This window comes from Glycine max, chromosome 13, assembly GCF_000004515.6.
Source record: "Glycine max cultivar Williams 82 chromosome 13, Glycine_max_v4.0, whole genome shotgun sequence".
Taxonomy (NCBI): domain Eukaryota; kingdom Viridiplantae; phylum Streptophyta; class Magnoliopsida; order Fabales; family Fabaceae; genus Glycine; species Glycine max.
In genome coordinates this window covers 17,107,634-17,131,303 of record NC_038249.2, presented here as the reverse complement: position 1 = coordinate 17,131,303, position 23,670 = coordinate 17,107,634, and the positions used below count along the sequence as shown (strand labels likewise).

At 34.8% G+C, this 23,670-nt stretch overlaps 1 protein-coding gene across 1 annotated transcript; it reads right to left on the bottom strand.

Moving 5' to 3' along the window:
- Window positions 1-15,407: 15,407 nt before the first annotated feature.
- Window positions 15,408-22,791, bottom strand: LOC100779418 (protein ROLLING AND ERECT LEAF 2). The gene is made up of 6 exons (XM_006593543.4): window positions 22,385-22,791; window positions 20,243-21,407; window positions 19,600-19,671; window positions 19,001-19,215; window positions 17,223-17,446; window positions 15,408-16,660 (listed from the first exon to the last, which is right to left on the bottom strand). The coding sequence occupies exons 2-6, from the start codon at window positions 21,348-21,350 to the stop codon at window positions 15,862-15,864; spliced, it is 2,418 nt and encodes an 805-aa protein (XP_006593606.1). The 5' UTR covers window positions 21,351-21,407; window positions 22,385-22,791; the 3' UTR covers window positions 15,408-15,861.
- Between the last annotated feature and the right edge of the window lie 879 nt (window positions 22,792-23,670).

Genomic DNA, 23,670 nt, shown 5'->3' with positions numbered 1-23,670 from the left:
CGTTGAAATTCAAATTCAAATGTGAAGAGTCACATCCTTTCACAAAAAACTTTGTGTAGTCGATTACACTGATTTGGTAATCGATTACCAGTGATAGTTTCTGAACAAATCAAAAGATGTAACTCTTCAAATAGTTTTTGACTTTTTCAAATTGGTTTTAAGTTTTTCTAAAGGTCATAACTCTTCTAATGGTTCTCTTGACCAGACATGAAGAGTCTATAAAAGCAAGGCTTTGTTTTGCATTTGATCATCTATCTTTTCCAATTCATTATTTACACAAGCAATTTTCCCACATTGATTTCTGAGTCTCTTTGAACTTCTTCTTCTTCTTTCTTTGTCAAAAGCTTTCTAAAGTTTTCTGGTTTTCTAAACCTTGAAAACTTGTGCTATTCATTCTTTTCATCTCTTCTCCCTTTGCCAAAAAGAATTCGCCAAGGACTAACCCCCTGAATTCTTTTTGTGTCTTTCTTCTCCCTTTTCTAAAAGAACAAATGACTAACTGTCTGAATTCTTTTGTGTCTCCCTTCTCCCTTGTCAAAGAATTCAAAACGACACAGTTTGAGAATTCTTTTGATTCTTCCCATTCCCTTATACAAAAGTGTTCAAAGGACTAACCGCCTGAGAATTCTTTTGTATCCCCATTCACAAAGTATCAAAGGTTTAACCGCCTGAGATATTTGTCTTAACACATTGGAGGGTACATCCTTTGTGGTACAAGTAAATGGTACATCTACTTGGGTTTGATTGAGAACAAGAGAGGGTACATCTCTTGTGGATCAGTTCTAGTGGAGGGTACATCCACTAGGTTTTCAAAGAGAACAACGGAGGGTACATCCCTTGTGGATCTTTGCTTGTAAAAGGATTTTTACAAGGTTGAAAGAAATCTCAAGGACCGCAGGTCGCTTGAGGACTGGATGTAGGCACAGGTTGTTGCCGAACCAGTATAAAAACTCTTGTGTGTTTGTCTCCTTCTTTCCTACTATTTTACTTTCCGCTGTGCATTTAATTTCCGCTTTTACTTTCTGTTAAGTTTCTCCTCTACTCCTTATTATGTTAACAACATAAGTAAAAATCTTATAAGAATAAATTTTTAATTAGTAAAGGTTTAGGGATAATTAATTCAACTCCTCCTTCTTAATTATTTTGAGGCCACTTGATCTAACAGATAAGTCCTAGCATAACAAGTAGAATAAGAAAAAAGATTGATGTTAACATGGAAGACATGAACTAATTTAATGAATCCTTCATATTTAAATAAAAGGGTGAAATATATACACCCTCTGAACTCTGAATTATTGTGAAATATATTATCAACAAGACCATGTAATTTGGTTTTGTGAAAAATCTTACTTTGTTAGACACTTGAAACCAAATTTCAAGAGTAAATTACATAAATCCATTTTGGACAAAACTATACAAATCACATTTTTTGCTAGTTATTTTAAATGTTACATAAACCTTCTACATCTTCAATTTTTTTTGTGACTATTAATTATTAAGTTCTATGAAAGGAGAGCTAGAGGGAGAGCAATGGACTAGACTATGGAATTAAGGAGGGTGGAGTAGGAAATATGAAGCATATACATGGTCATGGAATGAAATGTAGTAAAAATGTTAAGGTATTTGTAGAAATGAGGAAGTATTTGGTGAGGAATCATAGCCACCCAACATCCTAGGCATCTAGTCAACCAAATTAAATAGGTAAATGTCAGAACAGTCAAATCCTTTCAAATGAATTTCCATCAAGTTTTGTTTAAATCGTTTCAAATTACTCTCAATAATAAATTTATATTGTAGTATAAGTATTTTTTATGTTAAATAAATAAACATTAAAAGTACCAGTATTTGAAACTCATATCTTATCCTATAATATATGCACTTATAGGTATTATAAAAATGAGTTGTTATCTTATTAATTAATTCATTAGCTTTTCAATTTATATAAAAAAATTCCATAGTAAAACTTATCAAAATAAATTCATTAGCTTTTATTGTATAAATAAATAATTATTTAAATTATTCATCCAACAATACATATATATTCTATGGATAACAACTTTTGTTGAAAGTATACCAATATATAACATGAAGTTAATCATAAACCAGTAAGTCCATCAAACACTCACAAATTCAAAGAAAACTCCACTGTGTCAAAGAAATTAAAGCTCACCAAAATGAATCAAAACTAGTATGCTATTATAATCTGATACCACAATTTCTAATAATACATTTTTTTATAATGTACTAATTTTATTGGTTAAAAGTTATTAAAAATTATATAATTATAAGAGAGAACCATTAAATAAAATGTAAACTCATAAAAATTTTATAACATTTAATTAATTTCAACCAATAAAAAGAATATGTAAAAAAAATGTGTTCCTAACATTTTTAATTATAAACTATTTTTCAATTTTCAGCTACTACTAAAACTTAATTAGGATCGTACCTGAGTATTCCAAATTCCATGGTTGCTTTATATTGGAAGGAATCTCCACGGAAGCAACCAGAGCAAAAGCTGCTTCCTTTTTCGACGGGCTTATGTTTTTGGACATGATTTCTGTGAAATTAACAAACTACACCAAAGGGAAAATGTGCTTCAATAAGTTTTTTTTCTTCAATAATGAAATCATTAAAAAATATTAAAATTAATCTCAAAATTCCTAAATATTAATATAATTAAAAAGTCTTCATTCATGCCTCTTTCATGAATTTCATCCACCAGGAAATGACGAACACCTGTCAAGTCTGGGTCTTGTACCTATTTAACAACAAAGACAGTAAAACACAAGCCCACTAGTTGCTAGGAAGAATATAAGAACATCCCATACACAGATGCAAAATTCTCAACTATATATTTTTCCTCTTTCCAATTAAAAATAGAAATTGAGTTATGGACCAATCTTGTAATCACCTAGCCATTCTATCCTCTCCTCACAGTATTAATTTTATGTTCTATACAAGAACCAGTGACACAATCTGCAAGCAGAAACAGTCCCAAAAACTTAAACTAGGTGAAGGCTCACATTTAGTTTTATAAATTTATATTAACTCAATTGATCACACAAGCATTTAGGACCGAAAAAGCACAAACTAACCTTATGTTGAAATTCATTTTTCTTTTATTTGGAATATTGGGGACAAGAAACAATTTTCTGACCATTATACCATGTCATCATCAACTTTCACAATTCAAAAGATTACGCTATTAGAAGAAGGCTCATAAATGATTTTATATTTACTATATAAGTATGAGACGTGCAACAATACATGCAAACATATGATATCAGATTATGGCCAAATGCTTAGGTACCTGTACAAGTTCTTGCCTTTCCTTGAGTGCAACACTAAGTTTCTCCTTAGAAGAATCAGTTTGTTATGAAGAAACAGATTTGATAGTGGCTGCAGATTGTTTTTGTCCAAGGTCAGCTGATATAGAAGGAAGACTAGACAGTGTTGCCCCAATTGACTGTGAGCTATTCAAAAGATTTCCTACTCTTCTCTCAAAGATTTCAAACATATCATGCCTAATATTATAACTGAATTGTCTGAGGTATACATATTTACTATTTTGTATCTGTGATATAATGAAGAGTCTATGTAAATTTTCTTGTATCTTATATTAGGCATTCAAGCTGGGAAAAAGTGACAACTAATATAACAAGGACAAAGATAAAAGCAGAGAGATACATATATGATGTAAGCTCCATTCGAGCTTGTAGGCCTAGGATCTTCTTCATCAATGGATTCCTTTACTTCTTGGAAGATGAATGACAGCGGAATGAAGAAGGAAGAGAGAGAGGAGATGCCACTTCAAGGAGAAGATGAGTCTAGAAGAAGCTCACCACCATAGGAGGCCATGAATAAGAGCTTGGAGGAAGAAGGAGATGAATGAAGGGAGAGGAAGAGAAGAGCACAAAATTTTGTGCTCTAAAAGAGATCTGAAATATGAAATTTAATTTTCAAATGATCAAAGTTGAAAAAAATGCACGCACATGACCTCTATTTATAGCCTAAGTGTCACACAAAATTGGAGGGAAATTTGAATTTCTATTCGAATTTCACTTGGATTTGAAATTGAATTTGTGGAGCCAAATTTTGGAGCCAAAATTTCACTAATTATGATTAGTGAATTTTTGTTATGGTTCAGCCCACTAATCCAAGATCAAGTCCAAGATTCTCCACTAAGTGTGCTTAGGTGTCATGAGACATGTAAAACATGAAGGACATGCACAAAGTGTGACTATATGATGTGGCAATGGGGTGTAGCAAGCAAATGCTCACCCCCCCTCTAAAATTTAATTGGATTGGGCTTCTACCAATTCAATTAAATTTATTTTCCAACACACACATCAAATATTCACTCAATGCATGTGAAATTACAAAACTACCCTTGATACAAAAACTAGTCTAGGTGCTCTAAAGTACAAGGGCTGAAAAATCCTACATTTCTAGGGTACCCTACCTACATTATGGAGCACTAAATACAAGGCCCAAAAATAATGAAACCTTAATCTAATATGTACAAAAATAAGTGGGCTCATACTTAGCCCATGGACCCAAAATCTACCCTAAGGCTCATGAGACCCTAGGGCTTTCTCTTGCATCTCTGGCTCAATGTAATTGGAGTCTTCTATCCAATGCCCTTGCGGGGTAGGATTGCATCATTCCCTCCCCCTTGAAAACGATTTGACCTCAAATCCCGAGGTTCTTGAAACTCTGGGATTTTCTCCTCAACACCTGTAAAAAGAACAAAAATATACATATTAGTGGTGTTTGGGAAGTTGAAGTAAGGTAAGATCTGAAAACCCATTTCCTGGGCATCTTCCCATGAAGGAACATGGTTCCTCACCAACTCAATGAGTGGTGTTACAAGTATAGAAAAATATGGGACTAACCTTTTGTAAAAGTTTGTTAAGTCATAGAAGCCCCAAATTTTCCTTATACTTGGTGGAGTGGGCCACTCAGGAATGAACTTTATTCTCTTAGAGTTCATGGGAACCCCTTGATCATTATTTAAAAAAATTAAGAAAAGTAATGCAATAAAACATACATTTTTCTCTATTTTCATGTTGATTATTCCTACCAAAAAGTATGACGAACCTAAGGTGTCCCATATGAGTACCTAAGTTTGTATTGAAACTAAAAATAAGAACAAACCTACCTAATGAGTCCCTATGTACAAAAATCATGAAGATGTTGGGTGCACGAGTGATTTTACAAAAGAGGGTTGCACCACTCAAAACATTCATCATACCACCTAATTTAGGGATTCGGTGCCTAATAATACATATTTTGGGCACCAACAAAGCACAAGGATTTAAGCTCTTGCGAACCATACCCTCATCCAAAAACTCCTTTACTTGAGGAATAAACTCAAGCCCAAGAGGTGTGGCAATGCTAACAAGTGTCTTTTTACAAAGGATAAAATGTGGAGGTTGTCTAAGAGGGGAAATTTCTTTAATATTTGTCTTTATTTCAAAATGTTTTTCCTTCTTAGCTAACCTCTTGGAGGAGACACTTACCTCCTTACACTCCTCCTTAACCATTAAAGGTTGTCCTTCTTCTTGGGGGTAGATTTCTTCACTAGATTCTTCCCCTTTTGCTTCTTCACTTTCACTAGAGGAAGGTGAAGTAGTAGCCTCATCTTGGCCACAATAAATGTCTTGGCCCCTCATAATCATGGTTTTCTTGGTGGGGCATTGAGAAGTAATGTGTCCTTTTCCAAGACATTTAAAGCACTTCATAGAGCTAGTCTTCTTTTGCATACTAGCCTTAAGGGGTTTCTTTTCTATTGTCTTCCCCTTATCATCTTTGGGCTTATAAGAAGTCACCCCTAAGATGCCTTGACCTTTGTCTTTCTTTGGATAAGAATGAGATCCATAAGATTTTAAAGTAGACTTTCTTTTAAGTTTTTGCTCTATCCTTATTTCCCAATCTAAGTAAGCATCTACATTGTCCTTCCCATGGAAGTATAGGAGGTTAATGTTAGCCTCTTGAGGCTTTCTTTCATTTTCTCTCCTATGGGAGTGAGGTCTAAGATGCTACTTATGCCTTCCTTCATAATAGTCATGAAGTTCTTCACTTAGGCTCTTGCAAGAGTTATGACTACTATGGGAGGCATGTTTTTCTCTTTTCATTTCTTTCATTATTTTTCTTCTTTCTTCCTCTTTTATTTTCTCTCTTTCATCTTGACTTATTTCTTCCACTCTTTTTTTTCCTTTTTCTTTTCTCTCTTGTTTTTCTTTCCTCAACTTAAGGGATCTCAACTCATCTAATATCTTATACAAGGGGTCCTTAGGAGTAGAACCCTCACCATTAACACTAGATGAAGAATGAAGACTCATGTTGGTTCCTAAGTTGTGGTTCTTTCTTGTTGGGGGTTTGAAAACAAAAGGTAAAAGAAAATATGGTTGAAACTAGCCAAAATAAACACTAAAAGAGGTGTGAAAGATAATGTAAAAAATAATTGGTAAAAGGCAAGCTATCTAGGCGGTTTGACAATGGAAGGTAAAGGAAATAAGCTATGAAAGTAAGCAAGAAATGTAAACTAGGTGAATCCTAAGAGTGCTTGGATGACCACATTTAAGGTTCCCAACAAAACACTCACAATCCTAAGAAAAAATTGCCTAAAATTATTACACACAAATGGAAGTAGGGTGACCTATTGGAGGCTCCCAACTTACTTCCAATGAAAGGTCTTTTTGTTACAAAATTTGAAAGCAATGAAAGTAAGTAAATTGTCAATTACAAAATTACAACAAGGTCCCCAATTTTGGCGGTTGTTCTCTCTTTGGTGATTCACTCAATTTGGAGTGCTTCTTAGTCCAATAGTTCTTAAGCTGGTTTTCCCCTTGCTTCTTGACTCAAATTCTTCAAGGGATGGCACCAATCCTCCTTTCCAATTCCCTATATGGCAACTCACCAACAAGGAAACAAAGAGACAAGCAATAACCAAAGACCCAAAAAATGAAATGAATGCTAAACCAATAGAGTTTTAACAAGACAAATTTTTAGGGATTTTTCAACAATTAAAGCAATGAAAAGCACATAAAAGCAAGCTAGGACTCAAAGAGAAACTTAGAATGACTCTAGAGCAGAGTAAAAAAAACTAAAATAAAAAAACTCAAGAAACCTCTATTTTTGGAACTTTTTTTTCACACTAATTTTCAATTGAAATTTCAGAACTAGGATTGGCCTAAAATAGGCACCAATTATAGAACAAATTTTTTAGCCAAAACAACAAGCACACTTCCCTTTCACTTATTTTTCCTGAAAACTGATTTTTCTGCAAAATTATGTGATTTTTCTTATTTTTTCCTTTAATCCAAATCGCTTGGTTCTTTTTCATAATTTTGGTCCAGATGTCTAGAAAATTCAGTAAATATTTCAGCACAAAACACATAGTCACCAATTCCCAGTAATTTATACAAGTTCGTATGTTCAAGCTGCCAGCACCAACGATTTCAACCTAGAAATCAAGAGTAGTGTTTATGTTGCTTAAGGCTTGGATAGTTACAATTTGTGTTTGCTTATGCTCAATTATCTTGAATAACACAATTCAAGAGAGCTTAAGACTTAACCTAGAACCTTAAGGCTCATGTTTATGGGTCTTCTCCTCACTTATATGGTGTTCAACCTTTCTACTTCTACCCGATGTGGGACTTTACTTCACACTTGTAACCCAACACATCTACTTCACCTGTAGGGCACGCTGTGCCGCTAGCCATTCTGGCCACCTGCGGTACTTGCATACTCGTCTGAGCCGGTCACCAACTTGAACCATCGGCTCTAATACCAATTGTTAGGGAGATTCGAGGGGTACACCTGTGGACCATGAGCCACCACATAAGAAGACCTGACACCACACTCTAACCCAAAACCTTAAGGCTCAGGTTTATGGGTCTTCTCCTCACTTATATGGTGTTCAACCTTTCCACTTCTACCCGATGTGGGACTTCACTTCACACTTATAACCCAACAGTGCTATCACGAGGGATCGGGGTACAAGAACTTAGTTGTGTATGTGTGTCTTAATGTGGTCTTGGTTGAGTTTAGTCTTACAAGAGGGATCTGCGAACGAGACTTGATCAGGACTAGGCTAGGCTATCATGAGGAATTGAGGTCTAGCAGTCGAGGAGACAACATAGGAACACATGAGCATTGTTAGATAGAGAACATCTTTTTTAGCATCAGGAACCTATGAGGAAGACCAACGTTTTCTCTACTTGTTTTTACACAGTATTTCTCTTGTGTGATTTTCTTTCTTTTTGCCTAGATAGTTTACATACATGTTCATAACCACAGTCATATTTTCATACCATACACCTATTTATCGAAATAGCTTGCCAGATAACACAAGTTTCCCGAGAGTTCGATACTCGGTTCTTACCGTTTTATACTACTTGTGTGATCCGGTACACTTGCCGGCCACGAACACAGCTTCAACCATGATGAAAATCTTTTAGATTGTTGTTGCTGGAGTCGAAAGTCATGAATGTAGTTGAACTTCCTGAGGCATGGCAATCACTGACCTAAAAGTTTTATCTGTAGTGTCTCATGCAAACCTCCAAGGATACAACAGGAATGTCTTAGCGGAACTAAGGATATAGAACTCGCAAAGATAAACAACCAAGAATAGAGAGATTAATAGAAGCAAAGAGGAGGAACAACAATATCACTTGAAAAAAAATATTCTCACATACACACTTCTTTTTCCAAGAGTGAAGAATGTATATATATATATATATAAGAAACAAACATGGTTAGTTAAACAAATATATGGTAGTGAAAGATATTATTAATTAACTATTTTTAAATGGTCAAAGCAAATATTGTTAGTTAACAAAATTTTCAACGTTTGAAAATAAATTATGTTAGTTGTCAAAATCTCCAACATTTGAAAACAAATTATGTTAGTTATCAAAATTACACCTGACCATCATCATCTTAACGTTAAATCATTAACCAAGAATTTGAATAAGTCAAATGAACATTAAACCAATAGAAAGAAAATTCAAGACAAGGAAATTGATAGTTATAAATATTTTATAATATTCTTTAATTAAATATTTCATATGGCTATAGCCAGTGTACTTCCGCAACCGGTAAAGGAGGCATCCTGCTCAAAATATTGGAAATATAATTTTGGGAATGACTTATGTTGTGAATAACTTCTGGGTGTACATAGCATGCCTTTTAATTGGAGATGAAGTTGCAAGCTCTCAATGATGAGTGGAATTTATTTTGTTTCATTTTCAAGAAAAAAAAACATGCTTGAATATGACCGTGGCATATGCACCTTTAGTCTATTCGGTAAAAGGTTGTTGTTCTTTGAATGATGGCTGTGAAATAATGAATTGAGTTGAATGGATGTTTGATTCAAGAATATCATGGCTTATAGGGTGCAGATGCTTTGTGTGCCTTTGGTGATTGCTTGAATTGCATATTGTTTCATCTCTTACCTGTTAAAACAGTAGGGAACGATGGCTAAAAGTGGCCAAAGATAGTTAGATACCTTTGAGATTGTTTCACTAAGCAATTTTTTGTGGTTTTAAAAAAAATTCAAAAACCCTAACTGCCACATCATTATTAACCACGAGACTTGACCACATAAACTTAAAAATCACACAGAATAATAGTTTAGGAATAAGTGATGCAATCCTACCTCCCAAGGGTATTGGATAGAAGACTCCAAGAGGCTTGGGCTAGAGCTACTAAAGAAGGCCCTAGGGTTCTCATGAACCTTAGGGTAGATTTTTGAGCCCATGGGTCAAGGTTGGATCCATTCTTCTTTGTAAATGTTAGAATTGGTTTTTACTTCTTTTGGGCCTTGTATTTTGGCCATTCTAGTAGTATAAGGTTTTAGCCTTGTATTTCAGGGCATTTTGAGTAGTCATTGTAATAGGGACTTTTTTTTATATTTTCATGTATTTTGGTATGGGGGTGAGCTTAACTATTATAGGGGGTGTGTGTAGCTAAGCTCTAGCTTCTCAAGGAAGTTTTCTCAAAGAAGCTTCTCAAGGAAGTTTTCTTAAGAAAGCTTCTCAAGGAAGCTGCCTAGTCTATAAATAGAAGCATGTGTAACACTTGTTGTAACTTTGATGAATGAGAGTCTTGTGAGACACAACTCAAAGTTCAACTTCTCTCCTTTTTTTCTTCCTTCAATTTCGTGCTCCCCCCTCTCTCTTTCTCTCCCTCTTTCTTTTCCTCCATTGAAGCATCCTCTCCAAGCTTCTTATCCAAGGCTCATCTTGGTGGTGAAGCTCCTTCTTCCATGGCTTATTCCCTAGTGGATGGCACCGCCTCTTACCTCTTCTCCTTTGTCTTCTGCTGCATCTCCATGGTGGAAATCACCATTAAAGGACCTCATTGAAGCTCAAAGATCCAGCCTCCATAGAAGCTCCACAAGCAAGTTTCCATCAAGTGGTAATCAGAGCACAAGAGCTTCAAGTAGGTGCTCCTTAAACCTCCATTAATTTTTTGCTTTACCTTCTCTTCCATTGTTTTTTCTTCATTTTTCTCCATGTATCTCCTCACATGTCTTGTTCTAAATGTTGTTAACATGATTCTTTAGAGTTTGCACCGATTAAACTTGCTATAGAAGTTAGATTTGATTTTCTATGGTTCAAATTTCTTGTTCTTGTTCTTGAACCATGAATTGTGTTGAGTTTAGGTTCCTTTGAGTTTTGTCTTGTTATTTTTTGTGGCTGAAACCTAAACCATAAAATTCTTACAAAAATATTAAAGTAGAAGAAAACCTCAAAAATCTAGAGTGACTTGTTCACCTATTGTAGTTTTGTCATAGAAGTCATGTCTAGTCATGAAACTTGTCACATAAGATTTCTTATGTTGTGCTGAATTTTATTTTCTTGTTTCTTTGTCTAACTCATTTGTTCATGAGTGTATGAAATTCTTTTAGCCTATTATTTGATTTGAGTCAAATCTTTCATGTTAATTAGTCCTTAACATGTTCATGCAAAATTCTTAGAGAGTCTTTGATTGTGAACCTTTTCTTGAACTTTTAGGTTTCCTTATGATTGTGTCTATTGTGAATTTGAGTTTTGGTGATTGAATTGCTGGCTTAAATGTTGATCCTAAGTGAATATTGAACTCCTAAAACTGTGGTAAACAATACTAGTGAGTTCAACATACATAGGAAGGTTGAAAGTAAGCCCAAGGCAATCAATATACCATGCTTAAAAAACAAAATCGCTGGTGCTAGCAGCTTGGACATACAAACTTGTAAAAATTACTGAGAATTGGTTACTTCGAATTTTGAGCTGAAATTTTTACTGGACTTTCTATACATCTGGAAGAAAGTTAGGAAAAAAGAAACAAGTGATCTTGATAAAATTAAAAAATACGAAAAATCATACAAGTTGGCAGGAAAATCAGTATCCAGGAAAAAAAATGAAAGGGAAGTGTGCTTGTTGTTTTGGCTCAAAATTTATTCTATAATTGGTGCCTATGTTATACCAATCTTAGTTCCAAAATTTCAATTGATAATTAGTGTGAAGACAAGTGCCAAAGCTAGAGGTTTTTTGAGTCTTTTTTTTTCAGTTTTTTTTACTCTACTCTAGAGCCATTCTAAGTTTCTCTTTGAGTCCTAGCTTGCTTCTATGTCCTTTTCATTGCTTTAATTGTTGAGTAATCCTTGAAAAATTGTCTTGTTAAAATTCCATTGATTTAGCTTCCATTTCATTTTATTTGGTCTTTGGTTATTGCTTGTCTCTTTGTTTCCTTGTTTGTGGGTTGCCATATAGGGAATTGGAAGGAGGATTGGTGTTATCCCTTGAAGAATTTGAGTTAAGAAGAAAGGGGCCAACCACCTTAAGAGCTATTGGACTAAGAAGCACTCCAAATTGAGTGAATCACCAAAGAGAGAACAACCACCAAAATTGAGGACCGTTTTGTAATTTTGTAATTTGCAATTTACTTACCTTCATTGCTTTCAAGTTTTGTAACAAAAAGGTCTTTCATTGGAAGTGTGTTGGGAGCCTCCAATAGGTTACCAAACTTCCATTAGTGTGTAATAATTTTAGGAAATTTTTCCTTAGGATAGTGAGTGTTTTGTTGGGAACCTTGAATGTGGTCATCCAAACACTCTTAGGATTCAGCTAGTTTACTTTTCTTGCTTACTTTCATAGCTTATTTCCTTTACCTTCCATTGTCAAACCACCTAGATAGCTTGCATTTTACCAATTAGTTTTTTTCCTTATCTTTCACACCTCTTTTAGTGTTTATTTTGGCTAGTTTCAACCATAGTTTCTTTTAACTTTTGTTTTCAAACCTCCAACAAGAAAGAACCACAACTTAGGAACCAACATGAGTCATCATTCATCTAGTGTTAATGGCGAGGGTACTAGTCATAAAGACCCTTTATCTAGAATCTTAGATGAGTTGAGTTCCCTCAAGTTATGGAAAGAAAAACAAGAGAGAAAAGAAAAAGGGAAAAAAAGAGTGGAAGAAATAAGTCAAGATGAAAGAAAGAAAATAAGAGAGAAAGAAAGAAGAAAAATAATGAAAGAAATGAAAAGAGAAAAACAAGCCTCCTATAGTAGTCATAACTCTTGCAAGAGCCTAAGTGAAGAACTTCGTGACTATTATGAAGGAAGGCATAGGTCACATCTTAGACCTCACTCCCATAGAAGAGAAAAGGAAAGAAAGCCTCAAGAGGCTAACATTAACCTCCCATACTTCCATGGGAAGGACAATGTAGAGGCTAACTTAGTTTGGGAAATAAGGGTAGAACAAGAACTTAAAAAGATGTCTACATCAAAATCTTATGGCTCTCACTCTTATCCAAAGAAAGACCAAGGTCAAGGCATCTTAGGGGTGACACCTTCTAAGCCCAAAGGTGATAAGGGGAAGACAATAGAAAAGCAAGCCCCTAAGGCTAGTATGCAAGAGAAGACTAGCTCTATAAAGTGCTTTAAATGTCTTGGAAGAGGACACATTACTTCTCAATGCCCTACCACAAAAACTATGATTATGAGGAGCCAAGACATTTATAGTAGCCAAGATGAGGCTACTACCTCACCTTCCTCTAGTGAAAGTGAAGAAGCAAAAGGAGAAGAATCTAGTGAAGAAATCTACCATCAAGAAGAAGGACAACCTTTAATGGTTAAGGAGGAGTGTAAGGAGGTAAGTGTCTCCTCCAAGAGGTTAGTTAAGAAGGAAAGTCATTTTGAAATAAAGACAAATATTAAAGAAACTTCCCCTCTTAGACAACCTCCACATCTTCTCCATTGTAAAAAGACACTTGTTAGCACTGCCACACCTCTTGGGCTTGAGGTTATTCCTCAAGTAAAGGAGTTGTTGGATGAGGGTTTGGTTCGTAAGAGCTTAAATCCTTGTGCTTTGTTGGTGCCCAAAATAGGTATTATTAGGCACCAAATCCCTACAATAAGTGATATGATGAATTTGTTGAGTGTTGCAACCCTCTTTTGCAAAATCAGTCATGCACCCAATGTCTTCATGATTCATGTACATAGGGACTCATTAGGTAGGTTTGTTCTTATTTTTGGTTTTAATACAAACTTAGGTGCTCATATGGGACACCTTAGGTTTGTCGTATTTTTTTGTAGGAATAATCAACATAAAAATATAGAAAAAGGTACGCTTTATTGCATTACATTCCTTAATTTTTTATATAGTGATCAAGGGGTTCCCACGGACCCTAAGAGAATAAAGGTCATTCCTGATTGGCCCACTCCATCAAGTATAAGGGAAATCTGGGGTTGCCATGACTTAACAAACTTTTTCAAAAGGTTTGTCCCATATTTTTCTATACTTGTAGCACCACTCATTGAGTTGGTGAGGAACTATGTTCCCTCATGGGAAGATGTCCACGAAAGGAGTTTTCAGACCTTACCCTACTCTAACATACCCAACACCACTAATACATATGTTTTTATTCTTTTTACAGGTGTCGAGGGAAAGAGCCCAGAGTATGAAGAACCTCGGGATTTGAGGTCAAATCCTTTCCAAGGTGGAGGGGATGATGCAATCCTACCCCCCAAGGGTATTGGATAGAAGACTCCAAGAGGTTTGGGCTAGAGCTACTAAAGAAGGCCCTAGGGTTCTCATGAACCTTAGGGTAGATTTTTGAGCCCATGGTCAAGGTTGGATTCATTCTTCTTTGTAAATGTTAGAATTGGTTTTTCCTTCTTTTGGGCCTTGTATTTTGGCCATTCTAGTAGTATAAGTTTTTAGCCTTGTATTTCAGGGCATTTTGAGTAGTCATTGTAATAGGGACTTTTTTTTTATATTTTCATGTATTTTGGTATGGGGGTGGGCTTAGCTATTATAGGGGGTGTGTGTGGCTAAGCTCTAGCTTCTCAAGGAAGTTTTCTTAAGAAAGCTTCTCAAGGAAGCTACCTAGTCTATAAATAGAAGCATGTGTAACACTCGTTGTAACTTTGATGAATGAGAGTCTTGTGAGACACAACTTAAAGTTCAACTTCTCTCCTTTTTTTTCTTCCTTCAATTTCGTGCTCCCCCCTCTCTCTTTCTCTCCCTCTTTCTTTTCCTCCATTGAAGCATCCTCTCCAAGCTTCTTATCCTCCATTGAAGCATCCTCTCCAAGCTTCTTATCCAAGGCTCATCTTGGTGGTGAAGCTCCTTCTTCCATGGCTTATTCCCTAGTGGATGGCGCCGCCTCTTACCTCTTCTCCTTTGTCTTCTGCTGCATCTCCAGGGTGGAAAATCACCATTAAAGGACCTCATTGAAACTCAAAGATCCAGCCTCCATAGAAACTCCACAAGCAAGTTTTCATCAATAAGACTAATCAAATAAAAATTTAAAAGACTAAAAATATAATTTATTCTATTATTTTTTAATGCTTAACTTAATAACTATTGGGTCACTTTAAATCTTCTTGGTACGTTTCACTCAAGTTTGTTGTAAGAATCAGAGTTTGTGTTGCATAGCTTGCTTCTTATTATTATATATAGATTAAATTTTATGATTCAATTAATTAATCATGTGTTATTTTATATAATTTATGTTATTATTTTGTTGGGATAAGTCAATTACACTTAGAGGTTTAAATGAAATAAGATCCTGGTTGCACACGTCAACAGATAAAAACAAATCCTAACTATTTACTTTTCCTATCCTTGCCATTGATCAAATTTATCGCTCTAACAATTACTGTATATTTAATTTCTTATATGGGAGGCGTATGAAAAAAAAATCACTCACCTTTTCAATTTAATAGTTATGAATTTATTGTTATTATATTTATAAATCATTTTAATATACGTATATAAAAACCAATGCGACCAGTACTGGCCAATGTCACTTTCCTTTTGACAACTACATATATACATATTGACCCATTAGCTAGTTCATAATGCATTTCCTTAAACGTCATTTATTGCAAAAACAAAACCTGAGACAATTTGCTAAAAAAAGCATTCATATTGACTTAACAGCTGTATGAAACCCAAGGGACTTTGTCAGTATTCCATCACAAAATTCAAATAAACCTCAACCTATACTCATGGATATGACAAATTTAAATTACATTGGCAAAGAAAATAAAAAGTCCTATATATGACACTTTGTATACAAAAATGACACTTCACAAGTTCCTTCTCTTTGCATTCATAACACATCATCAGAACCTAGTAATTAGAGCTTTTCCTAACCTGTAACCACTGTCTTGTATTATAGAAAAGATGAAAAACTATCATATAAAGTATGGTCATCCTGTAAATATACTTTATTCCTTCCTTTTCTTTGCTTTCATGTACAAATGCTGCATCCAATGGACTTGTATGAAACTCAACATTCACGAGTTCAACATAAACCTATAATGCTGCAACTCCACCATATTTAATGCAACCCTTTACTTATTGTTTTGGGCTTTTCTTTTCAGAATTGGCCACTTTAGATTGAGACTTGAAATTATCGTCTAGAGATTGAGACTTGGGATTTTCATCTGGAGAGTGAGAATTCCACTGACCATCTTGAGCCTGAGAATTAGATCTTTGATGATAATTCTTCTTGGCAATCTGAATGGCTTGTCTAAGATCAGTGTACATCATGACCGAAGACCTGGAAAAATTATTTAATTGAGCAAGAAATCCGAGAAAGCTTGCACGAAATTGATCAAAACCTGAATCCCAGTCCTCTAATGTGTCATCTCTCAATAGATTATCCGATGATTCGCTGCGGATATGAGCATTCCAAGATGTTATATGGGGTTGATTTGCACCTTTACTGTGGTTCTTCTCTTGACGCGGTAAGAACCGGGCAATTTCACCTGCTAAACTCTTCATAGAATCCACAACATCCTGGATGGGTAATTCACCGAGCTTTTCCAACCAGATTTCACAGGTGGCATATATTGGAGGACCATACATTCTTAGGAGTGGACGTTGGGGTCTCTTTTTCTTGCCTGGCTTTTGTTTAAGAGAAACACATTTGTGCAGCCATCCATTTATGGCCTCCAGATAGAATTTCTGAGCTCCAATCCACTTGGTAAAACTAGAGGATAGAAAATGGAGCTCACTTTCAAGATAGGAAGTAATTTGTCTACGTAATTCAGAGTGTGTGGCAATTCTAGCATGGCTGTTGTTATACACAGTTGACATTATCTGAAACTGAAGCTTGTGGCACTCAAACATCACTTCCCACATCCGACTTAACCTGCCATCACAGCACAATAGAACATAACAACAAAAAAGCAACAAGTTCATATTTACAGACACAAGCAAATTAACATGTATAAACCATACACTTAATAAGCAAACACAAATGTTGATCCATATTCAAAGGTTATTAGATAAGCATCAGCAAGTTACTAAAACAAATCAGAAAGTCAGCAACCTTGAAGAGCATAGAATGATAATAACCATTTGAGAGAAACCAGCAGAAAGGACAGGAAGAAAGCCTTGTCCTTTGCACCAAAATAACATTAACAGAGATGACCTATTTAAACTCTTTCACTACAAAAAAAAAAATAAAACAGGAATCTGAAACTGTATTTCAATTGTGTGGCCAGACCTAGAATGACAGTCACAATAAATTGAAACTTGGTCTCTAATAAACATTTTCTTCAAAAAGTTTCTGTTTATTAAAGACACTCTGAATTGCTTTCACAGATGGTGCACTTTTCATCCCAACATCATAATATAATGTAATATAAAGCTAACAAATGACAGCATGAAAAAGAGACTTAGTAAAACAAGACGAATCTATAGAATCATACCCATCAATCAACTCCTCAAGTTGAGGCTGAAGCTCTTTGTCCCGCAATTCCTCAATCCTCTTTGATATAGAGTCTATCCTAAGAATTGTAATTCTAATTCCTGAATGCAGATCCTTGACTACAGCGCGCGTTTTATCAATTCTAGAAGTCTTTTCTCCTTTTGATTCCAGATTCCGTAAGAATTTACACTTCATGTCATATTCCTTTCGGATCATATCACTAGCCTGCAATTAGAAAAAATAGTTTGAGGATCTATTGAAACTGATTAAGAACAATATAAAAGGAATCAGAAGTAATCTTGATAGAGGCAAATCTTTCATAAGACTCCACATGATTGAGATTCAGATTCTTATACCCTAACCTAAGGCCTAAACAATTAATAACAGATGCACAAAAAATAAAAATCATGATGTATAAAAGGATTAATAACAAATCATGCATCGGCGAAGGTTCCACAAGATGAAGGAGGAAAAAGTTCATAAGTTTAATTTTATTTTTTTTATCTTCTTACACTCAGCCAACTGTTTGCCACTTCTTTCCTGCATCTAAGCCACCACTACTGCTCTCATCCATCCCGTCCATTAGGTTTTAATTCACAATTACCATGAATATTAGAAATATAGCCTTGCCTAGTTACTGTCAATCAAACCAAGTCAAGGGTTTTTAACAAGTTCAAACTTCAAATGACATTTATTATGTAAGTATGATGGACATATATAGTTCTTAGAACACTACTCATGGCCCCAAATTTGACCATATCAACACCCTCTTCAAATTTTGATCTCATAAACATCCTAGATCTACATGACATGATGAATAAACATTCTTCAAAGGGAAATTTTTTATTGGTAATACCCAGGATGTCAAGAACTGATGTAAAGAATTTGGCCAGCAAGAAACTAAAATCATTCCGTGTCAAATAACTTATTAATCTAACACTGTAAGCATGTTTAACAAGGATATATAGGAGTATGAGAAAAGGAAAGGATAGAAAAGTATAAGAGGATATAACCTGGCCGGGTAAAATTATATACCATCTATTTATTGGTCCACCATTCACAACAATATAAACATTTTTAAAGTAACAACAAATATTTAAATAAAAAATTCCCTTCTTCCACAGTTCAAAGCAAAGACAATGCCAGTAGGAGGTAGTGAGGCTAACAAGGGGATGCAGTGATGGCATGGTGCAGATTTGAAAACATTGCCGGTATTGGTATTGATGTGATAGACTGACACTAGTGGTCATATTGATGGTGGTGGTAATTGAGAGGGTGCTAGTGGCAATATAGTGCAGAGAAAAGTGGAATAGTGGCATACTAGTTTTCTTATTGAGCCTTACATAGATGGAAAATGCTCAGCAAAAGTTACTATTTGGATAAGCTTTTATAATTGATGTGTGCACAAGGTGTTGTATATAGCTATATAGGATAGCATATTGTTTCTATTGTGCCAAACAATTGCATCTACTATCTAGGGTACCAAATAGGCCATAAAGAATGAAATGCTACCAATCATGATAATAATTGCCTGTACCTTGTATGTAAAATTAAAAGGAGCTGTATCAAACCAGTTAACTGTTTTACGAGAAATGGTTGATATCCTTTATTCTACTATGGCATGCACCTTATTGCTTAAAATACTTGTTAACAAAATAACTTCAGAGCTTAGTCTGATATCCAAACCAAGACTTCTGCAACATCCTACTATCAAAACATAACATAGCCAACATAAAGAAAAGTCTAAAATGTTGCTAAGAAATACACAGTATACAGTACCTTGACTTCATCATAGAGTTTTCTTTCCCATGCATATAATCTATCCAAGGTTGACGCATGACTTCCAGAGATCATGCAGAAATTATCAAAGAGATTATTTGTAACGTCCTCTACATCAGCTCTTGAGTTTGCTCCTGGAGGGTTTGTGGATGAATAGGATCGAGATGACATTGTCCTATGCCAAGTTAAGTACTTAACCGAGTTTTGAGCAGGTTCTAAGATGTAGTGAAAAAAATTAGATATAGGATCACAGAAACAGCTTTCAACAAACAGCAATCACTATAGATAGAGACAATTTTAAAAGCTTATAATCTCAGCACTTTGGAGATTCGTTATACACAATAAGCACAAAAAAGGTTAGAAATATGAAACATATTAACAATTTAAGCAGACCAGACCTACTGCTATTGAAATTCAATATAAATTACCAATAATCTCATGCACAATACAAACATTTAATAAGAGGATATTATCTTTCCTACTGGCACAAATATGTAATCCAAAGGAACAAGCATGAACCAAAACTCAGACTGCTCAACACACGATCTGCAAGGTCCTGGTAATGCAAGAGATCAACAGCAAAAGACTATAAAAAGTACCTTCAGGAAGTTTACTAGGGTCTTCCCCGCATGAGAAACATGCCTTCAAAAATGAGGGTGCCAGTGAACAATCTGTTATAATAAGAACTCTCATGTTTAAACTTAAAAGCATTTAGTCTTGAAGTGAATAATGTAAAGGAACTTCAAAAAACCTCTTTGAAAATGATATTTTATTATAAACCCAAAGAAAAACAGCAAGATATATAGTTCACAAAAAGTATCATGATCAAAAGAGGCTAGGCAGTTCCTGTGTAAATGTCTATAGTTTTTTAGCTAAGGCATTGTTGTTGTTGTTGTCATTCACATAGAAACATCATCATTCTATGTGACATACACTATATACAATAAGGAAAAATACAGCATGCCATAAAAACATCCTCATTTTTATTTTATGTGTACACTTCTATAGATGGATTTGAATGCCCTCATGTGACTTTTTCAAATGACTAAGAGTGGTAGACTGAGTAAGGCCTGTCAATTGTCACATGTCCAGAATCCTTGTCACTATTTCTATCCACATGATCTTGTCAAGTCAAAAGCACATGAGAGATCCAAATCCTCTTAATAACTGCTAAAATTTAATATTCTCCAAATTATATTAACAAGGATAGACCTATGGAGATTAGAGAGCTAGAAAAATTACTTTCTTTTGCCGGAAATAGAGGACGAAAGTGCAACTTATTTGCTTCAAGCATTCTTGGAACCTCTTTACCAGATTCAGAGGCTTTAACAAAGAGGAATTCAATATCTTTCATGCTTGAAAAGAAATGCTTAGGAACAACTTTTTCACTGTGGTTTTCTTTCTCCTTCGTTTTATCTGTTACAGTTAGATGCGAAACTTCTGTAGAAGCCGTCTTTAATGGTGATACAACAGGAGAGTTCCCCTTCTCCCCATTCACAAGTTCAACTTCAGAAGCAGAATCACCCTTTGAAGGTTTATCTGTGGCAGGTAAGGCATTGGCTTTAATATGATCATTAACTCTATTAAAATTTTCAAATCTTTGGACTAGAGTATCTGTGGCAGGCTCATCATCAAATTCATCTTCAGAGTCCATAGAGTCCTCCCTTCCATGAGAAGAAACCTTTTCATCATCCTCTAAGTCAGGAATTCCTTCCTCCTCCCTAAGTCGTGATATATCATCAGCATTCCCCACCATATCTTGGTGCATGGCCTTCCCTTCTTGAAAAGAAAATTGATGATCAATAGGATGAAAGAGACCAAAAAAATCCCATGGTGGAGTTTCAACTGGAAGAGAAGAAACTTCAAATGCTGATTTTTCAAACTTTTCAGTGGGATGAGGAGCAGCATTATGTGGAGTACCTGATGATGTTACTGTTCCTATAACTGGTACAGGTGGTTTTTCTTCAACCTTTTTAGAAGAACTACTGCTAAATTTCATGTGATTTGCTTGGAACTTACTAGAGCTAGGAGGAGACGGAGTTGGAGAAAAGGTTTCAGCTGCATCAGTGTGTCGTGACACAGATGGTGAAGATAGTGAGAACTGGGACAGGGATTTGTCAAGTGGCTCTGGTGTGGCATTGGTGGAAGTGTCTAAGGAAGATTCCATTGGGGCTTCAGGTTCCATGAATCTTCTCAAAGCTGTTCCTGTACTTTTCAGTGACTGGACATATGAAAAATGAGAAGCTGCTAAAGAGCATCGCCCATCAAGTGCTTGCTTAACAAATTTCTTCCTTTCACGGCACAGCTGGAGTGCCTTATCATCATCCATTTTGGAGCTTGAGGCCCCCATTAGCCCAAACCTAGCCTTAGTTTTCCTCTTGTGCAAATTTTTGTGTATAACTTCAATCTACAGATTAATTCAGTATCAAATATACTAGAGAAACAATAATTATATACAAGTAGTAACGGCAACAAACACAGTAATAACACGACAAATTACAGCTCAAAAGCAACTTTATATCAACATAACAAGATTATGAAACATTATAAGTGTAACTAACTAGAATTGAAGTCTAAACAAGCGGTAAATATGTTAAAAGTTATAAATACCAAATATCTCCATCATTGTCATACATCCGACAACAGAAATAACTACGACCAACACACAGACAAAAAATTAAAATTAAAAACAAAAAGGTAACAAAACCACCAATGCAATAAAGGCCTCAGCAACTGCCAAAGGAAAACTGGATCAATCGAAGAGAAAACAATACCAACTATCCCAAGAAACAAATTTTCCAACCAACTATGTTCGCATATGAAAAAGAGCAAAGAAAACAAATTACATGTTCAAACAACACTGCCTTTGCACAATTCACTCTAAAACAGACGATACTATATTGACATCATTAAAAAAATGAAATTAAAATCCAAGGTTGGAGCCGGAGGCAAAGAGACAGGAGAACCCTATGAATATTCCCAAAGCCAAAGTTTCCCGATTTAGCTACCAATTCCACATAAACTGTGCATAAACATCACACCCTCAATCCAAAACCCCTCAACTTTGCTATTGAAATAATAAAAAGAAGACAAACCAATACAGTAAACCAAAATAGCAACGACAGAACGTAAACTTCACAACCCAACACTAAACACAGTGCTTGGAGATGCACAAAGCAAAAAACTTTAACTCAAAGGAAACAACTTTCAGGGAAGTAAGAGAAAACCCACCAGCAAAGCAGGAAAACAAAAAAAGGGTAATTCTCAAAAACACAAAAAAAAAAAATCAATCAAAACCTCAATGGCACAGTGAACATAAAAAAACAAAAATAAATAAATAAATACAGTAAATAGAATTTGATAAGGTTGAGAAATTTGGGGTACCGTGAATCAGTTGTGCAGGGCAAGAACTTGGACTACAGAGAGAATGGTTAAAGAGAAGGGAACTCTGTTTTTTTCTAGAAAGAGAGAGATGTAGAGAGAGAAAGTGAAAGTGCAGGACGAATCTCGATCAGCCCATAGATGTTTCCATGCAAAAGGCACAAGAAAGGACAGACCATCTGATTTGGAGTTTGGACTGTGGGGCCCAGTCATATTGTACAAAGATTGACCGTTTTTAATTGAGAAATGCTATTTCCTCCGAAGGAAATAGCCGAGACTACTTCCGAAGCCATAAAAACTTGACACCTGTCAAATGTTAACAGTGAAATGTTAATTCAATTTAAAATTTCATCTCTTTCCAAAATTACCCTTTCAATTCCTAGGCAAGACCCACATTACCAACACAGTGCACTGTAGGACTGAGCTAGCTCGCTGTTGGCATCGTCAGCTGCCACCGTTGTGTCTCGATATAAAGAAAAAACTCTTTCTGTATCTCGTCTCCGACAGTTATTCCCTTTCTCGATATATGAAATTACAAAAAAAAAAGAGATAAAAATGTAACTAACTTTAAAAAAATACTAAAATTACATAATTTTAATAATTTAGGAACTCAATTGACAATTAAAATTTGAGAAATTAAAATTACACGTTTGTAAAACTTGGAACCCAATTAACGCAATTAAACTTGTACGACTAAAAGTAAAACTAAACCTTTGAAGAATGGTTTCTTGATAATTAACCGTATAAAATATTTTATTAAAAAAAGGAAAGAAAGGCACTTTCTTGTTGAAGCATGTAATTTTCGTTTCTTCAACCATTTTCTACTTTCATGATTGTTTGGGTCAACCTTTATTAAATTGGGTCCGGTCATTACTTGATTGAATACTACATTATATAATGGTCATAAATTTTTTTTTTCTTTATCCTTTAGTTCTTCAAGAAAAGAAATTATGATCAATTTAGAATTGGATTGAAAGATAAATAAAATCTAATAAAAATTATTTTAAAAATCAAACTCCGGTTATGAGATTATAAGTTTGATTAATAAGTTAAAAATCAAATTGGTTAAATTGTGTATATACCCAACTGGATAAATAATATAAAATATTTAGGCTAAAATATGTTTATGCTCTATAATATATATTTAATTTTTGTTTTTGATTCTTGATGAAAAAAATCATTTTTTATCATTGATATTTGAAAAATTTTATTTTTGATTCTACTGTCAATTTAGTGATGATATGGTCATTAAGTATTAGTTCAAAATTTCAAATTATTATTTCTAGCTG